Raw genomic sequence first — 14,114 nt, forward strand, 5'->3', positions numbered from 1 at the left:
AGCCCTTTGGCAGATATTTCTTCCTGGGAACAGAGCAAAACATTTTCCATTTTATAAATTAAGATAAATCACTCCCTCATCATTTGTCTATAGTTCTAGCAAACTGTGCCAAACAGCTTTATTGTTTGAATTGTTGGATTTCCAAGCTTATACAAAATCCAAGTTTTATTAATAGTACATAATTACCACATGCTTCAATTTTCTATAAACACAGAAATTCGGCAATTAGCTTTAGAATTATATCATGATCTGAAAGTAGAACCACAATGGCTATAAATGCCCTCATGTGTTACATTTCTAAAAATTTAAAAAGAAAATGTTTCTTATCTTGTCAATGACTCCCCCCCCCCCCCGCACCCCCCCCCCCGCTCCCACACCCCCCACCCCCCACCCCCCACCCCACACAGAGCACTGGTGGAATTGCCCAGCATTCATTCAGCTGCTTGTGCAGGCGCTGGGGACATCAGTAGCAAAGGACAAGATATAAGCGTGAAGGACAATAAACAAGCACCTTGTCCTTCTGCCTCACCGAATAGCATTTTTAGCATTTAGATGAGACATGGCGCTTATCATTGCACCCTTTCCTCAGGTGAAACAGAATCACTGCAGAATCTATTCTTCCCAAGAAAGAAACTCCCTCTCTAGCAGTGAGCAACTGCTCGCTAAGACAGATGCATTAACTCGCTCTGACCACTAAGGGGCCATCAGCTACACTCTGGGAGAGTAAGAGAAGGGAGCCCAGCAAAAAGCTGTTTGTGAACTAGACAGCATGCTCAGCCCCTGCGTGGCAGCCAAGCAGGCCAGTCCATGCATCTGAAATCCGAGAACCTCCCAGAGGCATCTTGGCACCATTTGGGGACCCAGCCCACTAGATAAACTGTGACGGTACGTAGATCCAACTTTCTCCCTTGCCAAGGAAGCACACTGTTTTATTTCCATGGAGACGCGATGGGGTGGAGTGGGATGAGCAAGCCTGCCTCCACGGGAGGTTCTGCTGCGGTTCCATTGCAGTTTGGACCCCTTACCTTCTCTCAGTTCAGTTTCCTGAGCGCTCTGTTTCTGACTCTGAAACACAAAATCTTGACTCCCTGCAGCCCAGAAGAGTGGAGGAGGATTGGCAGTCTATTTAGGGTAACTTCCCACTTACCTTTCAGTGTTCTCAATGTCTGTGGAAACCTGCCAGGAATGCTGCTGCGTATCTACGGCGGGTGAAGCGGAGTCCTCTAGAGCAGGTGGTTCAGTGCTCTCTTCAATTCTGCAATCCAAACTCTTGGTTCCCCCGCCAGGCTCCTTTCCTGAGGGGCAGGGAGGTGGGGCCAGGGGTAGGGGTGTTGGTAAAGAGGAGATAGACAAGAAGTCATAAATGCAGCTGTATGCCCAAGATGTCATTACAAAGGTTGGCTATGCTTTGGACCAAATGCTCCATTAACACTAATTTCTGAATACTAAAATAATTGATATATAAAGATAAATGTGTGTGTGTGTGTGTGTGTGTGTGTGTGTGTGTGTAGCATGTTTGCACAACATTCTGGGAAAGATAGCTTGAGGTCGATGCAATTTTGAAGATCAAGATAAAAGTAAAGGTCCTGTCTTTGATGGAGTATTGGTGCTCTGTAACCCGTTCTTAGGAAGTTAGATCAGGGGAAGGAGATAAGCAATTAAGTGGCGATGAACTAGATACCATTCATCAGCTTAGAGTAGAAATGAGCCTCTGAATATTCAGCCAAAGCACAAACATACATTCACCGATGAGAACTTTTGATCCTTTTGTGTGGACTTTATGCACATTGATCCTGGGTAATGGAATTGCTTTTCCAATTTTATGGCATGCTGTTGGGTGTGAGTTAATTAAGCACATAATTTAGCATATTACCACTTCACAGTGGGAGGGCACTGACCTCTTAAAAGCTTTTGCAGTGTGCTTCCTGGGAGAGTGCAGCAAATGCAGTCCATTTGCTCCCCCCTCTGGGCAGGTCAGCATAGGATGCTAGTCTGTGAGGTTGAAATGCCTTGGGGAATAGGGTATGGTTTGGGCAGCAAAGAAGATACACACAGATGGAATTCCTTGCTCTGTGGGCTCTGCCTGACTTAGGGGCCACAGTGGCCCCTGTCCTGCCATCAGGACTATATTGCCCAAAGGTTTTACTCCTTATTTCAAAATGAATTCACGGCCTTATTTCAAAATGAAATATATCTGGTATATTATATTATACTAGAGGCCCAGCGCACGATTAAATTGTGCGGGTAGGGTCCCTAGGCCTAGCCTCCTGCAATCAGGGCCATCTTCTGCCTGTTCGCCAGTCCCCAGGCCCAATGCTGCCTCCGCCGCCGCCATTGAGCTGCCAGGCTGTTGGGATCACCAGCTCATCCCCAGCCACTGCCGCTGCTGCTGGGGCTTGAGGCGCTGACGAAGGGGAGCACGGCAGGGGATCCGGGTGCACGCGCGTGCACCAGGCCAAAAGCCTCCGGTAGAGGCTTTTGGCCTGGAGCCAGCGCGGACAACCGGCTCCCCGCCTCCGATGGCAGGGGAGCCGGGTGTCCGGGTTGTCCGAGGCAGCCCCCCTCACCGGCCGCCAATCCGGCCGTTGAGAGGTACAGGGCGGGGCGGGATTCCCGCCCCCCCCCCCCCGTGCCTCTCAATGGCCGGATATGCCACCCCGAGTCCCGCCCCCCAGCCTCCTGCCGCCCAATCGTGGGCGTAGCGGAGTGATGGTTATTTGCATATTACCTTTTTATTAGGTAGGATTATATTATATTATATTATATTATATTATATTATATTATATTATATTATACTAGCATTCCCGTTGCAGAAAGAATCCTGCAATAGGGTTTCCTGCTGCACTCTACCCCGCCCCGCCTGCTCTCCTCCCTTCTCCCACGCCCTGCCTTCTCCGCCAGCCCACCTGCTTTTCTCCCTTCTCCGCCAGCCCGCTCGCTCTCCTTCCTTCTCCCCCGACCCGCCTCCGCTCCTCCCTTCTCCTCCCCCCAGCTTGCTTGCTTCTCCACAGCTTTGCTCCCTTCTGTAGCTCTTCGCTTCTTTCTACGCTGTCTTGATATGCAAATTAACTGCCATCTTGGTTGGGGTAATTTGCATACGTGTCCTGATTGGTTGGTGGGCGTGGCTTGGCTGGTTGTGGCTTGGGCGTAGCAAAGGTGCAGTCAATTTGCATATTTGTCTATTATTAGGTAGGATTAGTTTCAGGTATACTAATTAGTTTCAGGCATATTAGCTTTAGGGAACAGGTAGTATAATGTTCCTTCTTGGAGTCCTCTCTCTACCTTCCTCATATGTACACCTTTTACAACACAGGCATCAATAGAATCCAATTCATGACCACTTTGTTTTCATTTACTAGTATTGTCTGTAATAATTATACTTTTATAAGACAAATACCATTCTATAGCTTTTCAAAGTAAAATCACTATTCATGTATTCCTGAAATGCCTATGAGATTGTAATGGCAAGCAATATCCTCCTTTTCCTCATTTTAGCTCTATAATGTGGATGAACAAGAATAGCTCTTGAACATTGAACTTGAAGTTTAGTAGTTGTGTCAGCTCACAAACTCTCTGAAAAAAATTCAGAATGTTATCTTTAAATTCTTGAGTTATGAAAGGACTCCTAAATATGTCTAGGGATAGGTTCTTATTATATTAACTAGAGGCCCGATGCATGAAGTTCATGCAAGAGTAGGCCTTCCTTTCCCCCTCTGCTGGCACCAGCTTTTGTCTGGCACCTGGGACCCGGGCTTCCCTCGCAGCCCCAGCTTCGTCCGGAAGGTCATCCAGAAGGACGTTTGGAAAGATGTCCAGTCTAATTAACATATTATGCTTTTATTATTATACATTTTTTTGGCATTTGATTGGCATTTGCAATCAATTTCCTCCCTTTTTTTGTTAATCTTCACCCAAGGACATTTTTCCATTGATTTTTTTTTTTTTTTTCGAGTGGAAGAAATGGGGAGAGACACAGAGAAACATTGATATGAGAGAGACACATTGATTGGTTGCCTCCCACAGGTGCCCTGACTGGGCCAGAATGAGCCTGCAACCTAGGTATGTGCCCTTGACTGGAATCAATTTTCAGGCTGCCGCTCTATCTACTGAGCTAAACTGGCTAGAGCAATTTCCTCCCATTTTTTACTTTGAAAATTAGCAAACCTACAGCAAACTTTCAAGAATGATACAATGGACACCCAGATATTCTAGTTTCACCAATTGTTAATAATTAGCCATATTTTCTTTTATATTTCATTCTCTGCTTCTGTCTCTCTCATCTATGTATATGTGTATGTATTGTACATTGGTTTCATATACATTATATTGATCATATATATTTTTCTATATAAACAATTTAGAAGTAAGTTGCAGACATTAATGACACTTTATCCTTATTACTTCAGCATATATTTCCTAAGGAACAAGGATGTTTTCCTATATAACCTCTAAATAATTATTGTATCCCCAAAAATCTTTGGTTAAATATGAGTCAATGCAATTTGGTACAGTGCCATTATTTAATAGTATATATTAAAATTTCCACAATTGTTCCAATAATATCCTTTATAGTTTGTTTTTTTATTTTTAATATATATATATAAATATATATATATATTATATATATTATTGATTTTTTACAGAGAGGAAGGGAGAGTTAGAAACATTGATGAGAGAGAAACATCAATCAGCTGCCTCCTGCACACCCCCCGACTGGGGATGTGCCCACAACCAAGGTACATGCCCTTGACTGGAATCAAACTTGGGACCCTTGAGTCTGCAGGCCGACACTCTATCCACTGAGCCAAACTGGTCAGGGCTATATAGTTTGTTTTTTAAAATCAAGGGATCCAATTAAGGATTATGGACTGCATTTAGTTGTTCTGTTTCTTTATTTTCCTTTTATTTAGAACAGCACCCTTGTCTTTTTTTGGTCTTTCATGTTATTGATATTTTTGAAGGAAGAGTGCAGGCCAGTTGTTTTATAGAATGTCTTTCATATTGGATTTGTCTGATTATTTTCATATGCCTAGATTACGAGAAAACCTTTTGGCAAGAATATTATAGAAGTGATATTTTGACCTTCTTATGTTGTCATGTGTCAGAAAGCACATAAATCAGTTTGTTCCATTATTAATGATGTTAGTTAAGTGTTATTGATTGCTTGGTTAAGGTGGTTTCTGCCAGCTTTTACCATTGTAGATGCAGCCTTTTCTCTTTGTAATGAAATATCTATGGAGAAATTTGTTGATAGTTATGGCCTTTTCAATTTAAATCTTTGTTTAGGCTTTAGAAAATTTTCTCTATTTTTCTTGGTTACCTACTTCTTTCTATTCCTCTGTTCTTTCAGAATTCCATCATTTTTCTTAATTATCCCCCATATTCCATATTTATTTTTGAGGTAAATTCTGGGAGAATACCATGACTTGATCTTTCAGGTCATTATTTTAGGCTCTCAGTATGTCTATTATAATAATTAAGAACTGTGAAGGTTTGAGATTTTCCTCTATCTGTGAGTTAGCCTGTTACAGTTTAATAGGTACTGGAAGAAGACACGAGACTCCTGGGTCGAAGACAATGGCAGTAGCCAGAGTGTCAGCATTGGTTTCTTGAGTCCTAATTCCCACAGGGAGATACAAAAAGGGCCAGATCTTATCCATACATCCAGGAGGCTGTGTGACAGAACAGGAATGCTGAGCTTAGGGATTTTGAGTCTTTTTATAAGCATGTCTGCCTTTTGCTCCAGAGGGAAACATTTTCATTATACTGAATAGTAAGCATGCTTTGCTCCGGAGGGAGACACTGTCTCTGTTTCCCAAGGTATTTACTAAATAAACATCCTGGAAAAGATAGTGTAAAACAAGGGACAGTCAGTGCCTCACTTTGCAAGATGTACAGAAATGCCAAAGACTAAAGGAGAATTGTCTTCCAACTGTAATTAATCCAGCTATTGCATTTTTATTGGTTGATACCATTTTTTTGTTTCCAATGAATCTGGCTGCTTCCTTCTGTTTGCAGACAGTTATTGTTTTATGGGTATGACATACTAATAAATCTTTCTGAGAATACTGATTACATATATTTTAAATTCTTCATCTGTTTCCACTTTAAAACTTGTTCTTGAAGTATCAGTTGTTTGTTTTTTGCATTTGGCATTTCCCTGTCAGGGTACTGGTTTTTCTTAAAAATCTAGTCATTCCTGATGTCTATTTGATACCATTGTAAATAACCTGGTTATTCATAAGAGAAAAGGAGCAAAGGAAAGGCCAAATAGTATAGTCATTTATGCAGTTTTGCCAGGAAACTGCAGTTGAATAATCCCCATGAAGCCACCAGTCTGTCCTCCACGGGGTGGGCAGGGGGTGGGGGGGTGGGGAGGGTAGGCACTGGAGAGGGGAAGAACAGGCGCATGCCCAGTAAAGTCTAGGTGCCATAGGGAAGGTACTTGTCTATGGGTCACACCTGGGAGCAGCTCATTGGCTAGAATAGCATGGCCAACGCAAGCATGGGAAGATTTGAGATACTTTAACTCCTAAACAAAGGAGTTTGCTCTCTCTTCCTCTTGCCTCTTGCCTCACACTCCTGCATTCACCCACAATTCCCACAGCCATGTGGGCCCCACACAATGGACCAATGGACTAACTGGCCTAATGCCATACTGGACCCAGCTCTACTCTGGACATGGGCTTTGCTTTTAGCTCTGCTGAAGCCCCAGCTGCACCTCTTCCAGGCCTGGATTAAGGGAAATGGGACTTTAGAAACTGAGGGATGCAATTCTACACAAATAAATATCACTCATCCTCCAGTGTGAGTCTCAGAAAATTCTTTTTCTTGAGATAGCGGAAGGATCCCACTTCCACTAGCAAAGGAGAAAGATCACCCACACATTTCTTTGATAACATATTCAGATTAGTCTTTGAGGCTGTTTGCCTATCATTCTGATTATAATATCCTCTTTCTGGTTATTGTGGAGGAGGGGCAGGATGTGTGGCTGGACAAGGTGTGTCTAAAGCTTATAAAAAGTGTTTCTTTTTTTTTTTCTTGAAAAGAGGTTTTAATTTTATTTTTCAATTATGGTTTATATTTAGTATTATTTTGCATTAGTCTCAGGTGTACAGCATAGTGGTTAGATCGTCATATACTTTACAGAGTGTTCCCCCAATATTTCCAGTACCCACCTGGCACCATACATAGTTATTACAATACTAGAGGCCCAGTGCACGAATTCGTGATGGTGGAGTCCCTCGGCCAGGCTGGCGATCAGGGCCTATAGGGGCGGGGGGGCAGCCAGTGGCGGGGAGAGGCCACAGTAAGTAGGCCTGCTGGGAGGAGTTGCCACAGGAGGTTGGCAGCCGCCACCCCACCCCCCAATTGGGGTGGATTGGGGGGAGGGGCTGTGCAGGGGGAGGAGCTGTGGAGGTTGGCTGTGGGAGCACACTGACCACAAGGGGGCAGCTCCTGCACTGAGCATCTGCCCCCTGGTCAGTGCATGTTATAGCAACTGGTTGACCAGTCATTCCAGTCATTCAGTCGTAACAGTCGTAAAGGTCGTTTGGGCTTTTATATATATAGATTATTGCCTATATTCCCTATGTTGTACTTTACATCCTGTGACTATTTTATAACTACTAATTTGTACTTCTTAATCCCTTCACCTTTTCACCCAACTCCCACCCCTCTGACAACCAACAGTCTGTTCTCTATGTCTATAAGTGCGTTTCAATTTTGCTTATTTTATTCTTTAGATTCCACACGTAAGTGAAATCCTATCATATTTGTCTTTTTCTGGGTGCTTCTCATCAGCCTGTTCTGGGGGTCCCATGCTTACTGAGTTTCCTGTTTACCGCTCCTATTCTAATAAAATATACTGAGCAATTGACCCTGGGAAAAAACACGGGAGTCTTGTGCTTACTTTCTTATTTCAACAGCTGTCCTTTCAGAAGCTCAGAGTTATTTTACCCTGTGCTCTGCTTTGCTGCAGTCCTCACACTCAGACCAGGCATTTTCCTGGGGCAAGCAACGATGCCCTCTCTCCTTTGCTCAGCATGGGGCAGCCCAGCTTTTCGACTATAGATTTGCAATTGTTGATTCCATGTTTGAAGTATCTGCAGAATTGATTTCACTTTTGCAGTAATTTTCTACTGCATGAATTTGGTTTGTTTCTTCATGTGTTTCTTATCAGAGCTATGGTTTCCTCTGTTTAGTTATATTCACCAATCTAGTCCCAAGTACTTTCTAATTTTGAGAAATTCCCTAGTCTTTAGAAATTTCTTATAAGTTCTAGTTTGTTGAAGTCATCCTTTCTTATTTTTCAGGGGCATGGGAGACAACCTCTATATTCTTTTCTTCTTACAAACAGGAGAGGTCATGTGACAGTTATGGCCAATGGATTCTGAGCAGGAGTGATTTATACCTTTACCAGACTGGCTCCTAGAAATCCTCCCATATGATCCCCTGTGCTTTCTTTCCTCTCCCTGATGAATGAATGGATGTGGAGAACAGAAAGAGAAACACTGCCAACCCCATTGGCTGGCATTGGACTATGAGATGGATAAATAATGAACTCTGGCATTGGACTATGAGATGGATAAATAATGAACTCTTATTATTCTAATCCATTGAGATTTGGTATTTCATGCAGCAGTTACTCTACCCTGACAGATATAAGAACTAATATGGATTTATTCTTTTCATTATATCTTTTTCTGTTATTTCAATAGATTCTCAGTAGGAGGGAAAAATACTACATGCATGAGTTCAGTTCAACATCTCTGGACAAGCTTTTCCTCCAATTATACTCCCTGTCTTTTGACAACAGATACAGAATGAAAGCAATTCACTAACTTGTTCAATAATTATTAATTGAAAATTTACTCTGCTCCAGGTACTGTGCTAAATGCTGGGGGTACAATGGTGAGCACACTCAAGGCGATCAAATCTAGAAAGGACAACAGACAAGAAACCATGCAACTGTCCCTCAATGGAACATGTGCTGCAATCTGTGCCATGGAAATGCTTGGGAGACACACTGGGTGGGCATCATCCCAGCCTTGAAAGGCCAGGAAAAGCTTCCTCCTATAAGAAGTCCCATCTGAGTTATGGCCCAAAGAAAGTATAGAAGTAGGCCAGGTGAAAGGGATGGGTGTGGGGTGGGGTAGTGTGGGTTTCAGGCAGAGGGAACAACTGGGAAGAACTTGCAAGTTCAGGTTCCTCCAAGAAGTTCAAGATGCCTTGAGTGTGGTAAGGCAGAGTATGGGGTGGGGAACAGGTGAGGGGCTTGCTGGTGAGCAATGAGGCTGGAGAGGATAAAGGATCATAGTTCACTGATGCTCTTCTAAGCCACATTAAAGAGTCAGCAGAGAAACACCCCACAAATCTGGACAGTGGCCAACTTGAGTTCTTCCATAGCTTCCCCCTTTGACCCTTAGAATTATTATTCTAAGTTGTTCTTAGAATGGAGCCCTTTTCTCTAACATTAGGTGGGCTCTCAGGAAAGGAGTCAAATGGCATCTTTAAGTCAATGTGTTATTTCACCCAACAAAGTGAATATTCATGGAAAATCATTTCACTTCTTATTATGAAATTAAAAAAAAAACCAACTCTGTCCCCTGAAAAATCAATTTCAGGCCTCACTGAACAAATATTTGCTCAGATAGGGGATGAAGTCAGGGGAGAAGGAGAGCTTTTAGAGCACCTTGAAATCATTAAGCTGGCTTCATCGCGGTTTAGAACTAGGATATCAAAAAGTTGGCCACTTTTCTCAGGGCCTTGCAGAGCTTGCTGCCTCCAGCTCCTTTGGGACTTCCATGTATTTTTAGCCTGTTTATGGATAATATAATAGGCATGTTTGAGGAAATGTTAAGGGAAACCACCCATGAAGCACATACCAGTTTGGAAGGCTGGTTATTCTTATATTCGTGAGAAATGGTCAGCCCTTTTAGGGGAACAAAACTACATCTGATTATGGGGCAGTCTCCAGAGTACCACAGAACACCCTCACCCTCAGAGGTCCTAGCCATGGGCCTGGGGGATTGGGATGGGTCATTTATTTAGAGTGGGGGTCTTTTTTTACACTCCACTCTAGAGAACACTTCCCTTCTCCTGATCTCTTATTTCTCCAGTCCTCTTTCTCCTTTTTTCTCCTTTTTACTTCCATTCCTTCTTGCTTTCCCGCCTGTCTTCAGACAACCAGTGACAATGAGAAGCACTGACATACACAGTGCCTTTTTCTGAGGTCCTGAGTTTAGCCTCTAGTGTTCAGCCAAGTCAATTTTATTCATTTACGTAAATTTTCCCCAGAATCAAAACAAAACAAACCAATCGTCTCTGAGCTAATAATGTATCTGTGTACTATCATTTCTTTGATGGCAGGGGCAAATTCCCTATGTCCTGTGTACTCAGACACATTATCTGCTATGAGACCATGCCCAGGGAAGGTTTTAGGACAGTTGTCATACTGACTGTGAAAACAAAATGAACATGGCTGGCATGCGATGCACGGAAGCTTATCCAAATAGTTATTCTCACTCTCATGCATTTTCATAACTGGAAATGCTTTCGTAAGTGCTTTTTAATTCCACGCACTGTGAAAAAAACACCTGGGGAAATATAGGCTGTTTGTTAAGTAATCCACTTTTACTCTCCCATTTCTAAAAAGCATGTAATTTAAATAGAAATAAGTTACATTAATTCAGTTGTTTACCTATGTGAAGAAACAGTTTCAAATGCTTTTCTATACTATGGTAAGAAGTTATTCAGAGTGCCATAAAACACATAGTGGAAAACAACAATTATATCATGCACAGAGCTCCATTCTTGCCCATACACTGAGAAATAAACATTTGCCAGTTCAGAAGACATACAGAACCATCCCCTTTTCCCTCACTGCTCCAAGTGCTAACTCTGTGATCCTTAGGCATTGTAGTCCCATCACTGCTCCCAGAGTAGCAGCCCTTGAGGTGGCTTCATGGAGGTGAGTGAGAAAGCACAGGGTCCCCGGGCAGCACAGGAAAGGGGCAGACAATAGAAGATACATTAGAAGAGGCCCCTATGAGACTTTTACTGCTCCATTTCTGGCCTTTAAAGTAGAGCAGAACACTGGACAAGGTGGATTTATTGTACAATTAATTAATTTCAGCTCTTCCACCGTGGGTATCTAAGGCTAAATCATGGTCATTTTTTTAAAAACAAAACAAAACTTTATTGTTGAAAATATTACAGATGTCCTCCTGTTTCACCCATTGACCACTTCTAGGCGGTACCTGCCCTGCCCCCCTCCAGGCCTTCACCACCCTATTGTCTGTGTCCATGGGTTATACATATATGCATACAAATTCTTTGCTTAATCTCTTCCCACCCACCCCTGCCTTCCCACTGAGATTCCACAGTCTGTTCCATGCTCCTTTTGGAGCACATAAGTGGTATATTTTACATTTTATTTATTTATTATTTATTTTTTTGTTAATCCTCACCCGAGGTTATTTTTCCATTGATTTTTAGGGAGAGTGGAAGAAAGAAGGAAAGACAGAGAGAAACATCGATGTGAGAAACACATCCATTGGTTGCCTCCTGCCTGAGCCCCAACCAGGGCCCAGGCCCAGGAGGAGCTTGCAACCAAGGTACGTGCCCTCAAACCTGGGATCATTTTGGTCTGCAGGCCAACGTTTTTTCCATTGAGCCAAACCGGCTAAGGCTAAATTTTTATTTATTGGTTAGAGTGAGAGAGAGAAAGAGAGAGAAAAACATCCATTTGTTGTTCCACTTATTTATGCATTCATTGGTTGATTCTTTGATGTGCTCTGATTGGGGAATGAATCTGAAATCTTGGTGTATGGGGCCGATGCTCTAACCAGTTGAGCGCATTTATTTTATTTTACTTTACCAAGTATCATCATTTCTTAACATTAAGCTTCCTAACTCAAAGTAAAATATTTTATAAATCATTAAATGATTTCTGTAGTTCACTTTCTCTCCCATCTTAAACGTAACTCTCTGAACTTCATGTTATTTTGGTAAGAGATTAAATACAATGGATTTTATCCATTAAACATGGCATTTTGCAGTACTAGTATGCGCACTAATAATAAATAAGCCAAATCTGTGGATAAAATTTAATCATAGTGCTATTATTTTCCATTTCTCCATTTAATATGCTCTCTTTGTCCTTCTCCAATATAGCTTAGTGGAAAATGGGACAATTAGAGGAACAATTACAAACTTTGCAATGGGACCAATGTGCTGTGTGACCTTGGACAAGTCACCTCTCTCAGCCTCAGGTTCTTCAAATGTGAAAAGGGGAAAACGATACTTAAGGATAAAATAACACGTATAAAGCACTGGCAAGTAGAAGGTACATAATCAGTGGAGGCTATTATCATTTCTTTAATTCTACTGCTCAGCTCATATCTACTTTGACAAAAGTTGATGACTATTGTGTTCTAGTAACTGTTTGGTATATGAAGACATGAAGATAGAATAATAACAGATGGTTTTAGATCACCCTTAGAGTTCAGAAGTTGGTCATGTTTATATTCTTCAATCAGTGTACATGTGTTCTGATCTTGGGTCCTTTGCATTAGATACCAATGTTTATGAGATTGTTTCCTCTTGTCATTCAAATCTAGGTTACTAGTAAATGCTACCTCCTTACAGAGTTTGACCATCTCTTCTAAAACACCCAGTTATGATTACATCACCTATTCTATTTTCATTACTGACATCTCACTTATTGGTATTTGGGATGCTTATAACATTTTTTAAAAAACTATTCCTTTGCACTAGACCAGTGGTCGGCAAACTCATTAGTCAACAGAGCCAAATATCAACAGTACAATGATTGAAATTTCTTTTGAGAGCCAAATTTTTTAAACTTAAACTTCTTCTAATGCCACTTCTTCAAAATAGACTTGCCCAGGCCGTGGTATTTTGTGGAAGAGCCACACTCAAGGGGCCGAAGAGCCGCATGTGGCTGGTGTGCCGCAGTTTGCCGACCACGGCACTAGACTATATGGTCCACAAGAACAGGGATCTCTTCAGCCTGATCACTGCACCTCCAATGATGCCTTACATATGCTAGGTGCTCAATGTATACTTGTTCAAACAATGAATGCATGTTTCCACTCAGAATTGGAATCATGGTCTATTTTAAGGTTTATTTCTTCTGACCTACTGTTCTATTTTAGTATCAACTGCCTCATTACATTAGAAAAGGATAAGGTCTTCTGCCTATATTCCATTTCTGTCTTTATGTCGCTTGTTTCTTTCATTGGTGTGGGTCATTTCCTTTTCTTAATGCGAGGCTGAATACATTAGAGTCTTTACTGTTCATAGTCTGCTCTTTGTCTTGAATTCATCCTGAATTTTGCTGGATAACAGTTCATTAATTTCTCATTAGAGCCTCTTGAGGCCTCAGCTCCCACTAGATTTTGAATTAAGATTTTTCAATTTTTAACATTTTTCTATTCTTTCCCTCTTGTGATTACATTTCCTCTGCATATTTTTATCTCTGTGTTAATCATGGTGACACATTCCGGGAGAGAGCCCCTTATTTTGGGGGGAGAATGGGAAAATGGTATACGCTCAGAGGACCTGGGGACAGATTTGCTGTATGCTGTGGCAAAGAGGCAGAGCAGAGCCAGAGACGGCCACTGACAAGTGAGGTGAGATGAGAACAAAGACGGAACGAGCAAGGTCAGGTGTGAAGGGGAGTCACATGGAGTGCTCTGTCATCTCTGCTCCTTCAGAATGGGACTGTTGCCAAAACTGATTGACTGGGATGAGAATGAGAGAGAGAGAGACGAAAGCCATGGCCACGAGAGCAGGATCATTCAATTCCCTTAGAGTGAATGAAACCTGCAATCTCATTTCATCTGGTGGCAGGAAATGGCATTTACGGTCAATGTGATACATGGACTCAGTTATGGGAAAAGATTTCCTACCAACCAAAGTGTGAAGAAGTGAGAGCAACTATTTTTCACTATAAACATAGAAATTAGACTTTGTCAAGTAATGGTCCAATCTACAATTTGACATGCTGGAATATGAAACTACAAGATGTCTAAAATTATTCTCCTCATAAATATAAATTACAAGCATAGTTTTTCAGAACCACACTC

General features: G+C 42.0%; 1 protein-coding gene across 1 annotated transcript in view; it reads right to left on the reverse strand.

Annotated features, from left to right (window-relative positions):
* Window positions 1–14,114, reverse strand: part of RGS7BP (regulator of G protein signaling 7 binding protein) — a 94,575-nt gene that overhangs the window by 15,532 nt on the left and 64,929 nt on the right. The window contains exon 4 of the mRNA XM_008161861.3: window positions 1,148–1,295. Within this exon, the coding sequence (XP_008160083.1) occupies window positions 1,148–1,295 (148 nt within the window). The remainder of the gene's footprint in view (window positions 1–1,147; window positions 1,296–14,114) is intronic.

This window comes from Eptesicus fuscus, chromosome 4 (genome assembly GCF_027574615.1).
Source record: "Eptesicus fuscus isolate TK198812 chromosome 4, DD_ASM_mEF_20220401, whole genome shotgun sequence".
NCBI lineage: Eukaryota > Metazoa > Chordata > Mammalia > Chiroptera > Vespertilionidae > Eptesicus > Eptesicus fuscus.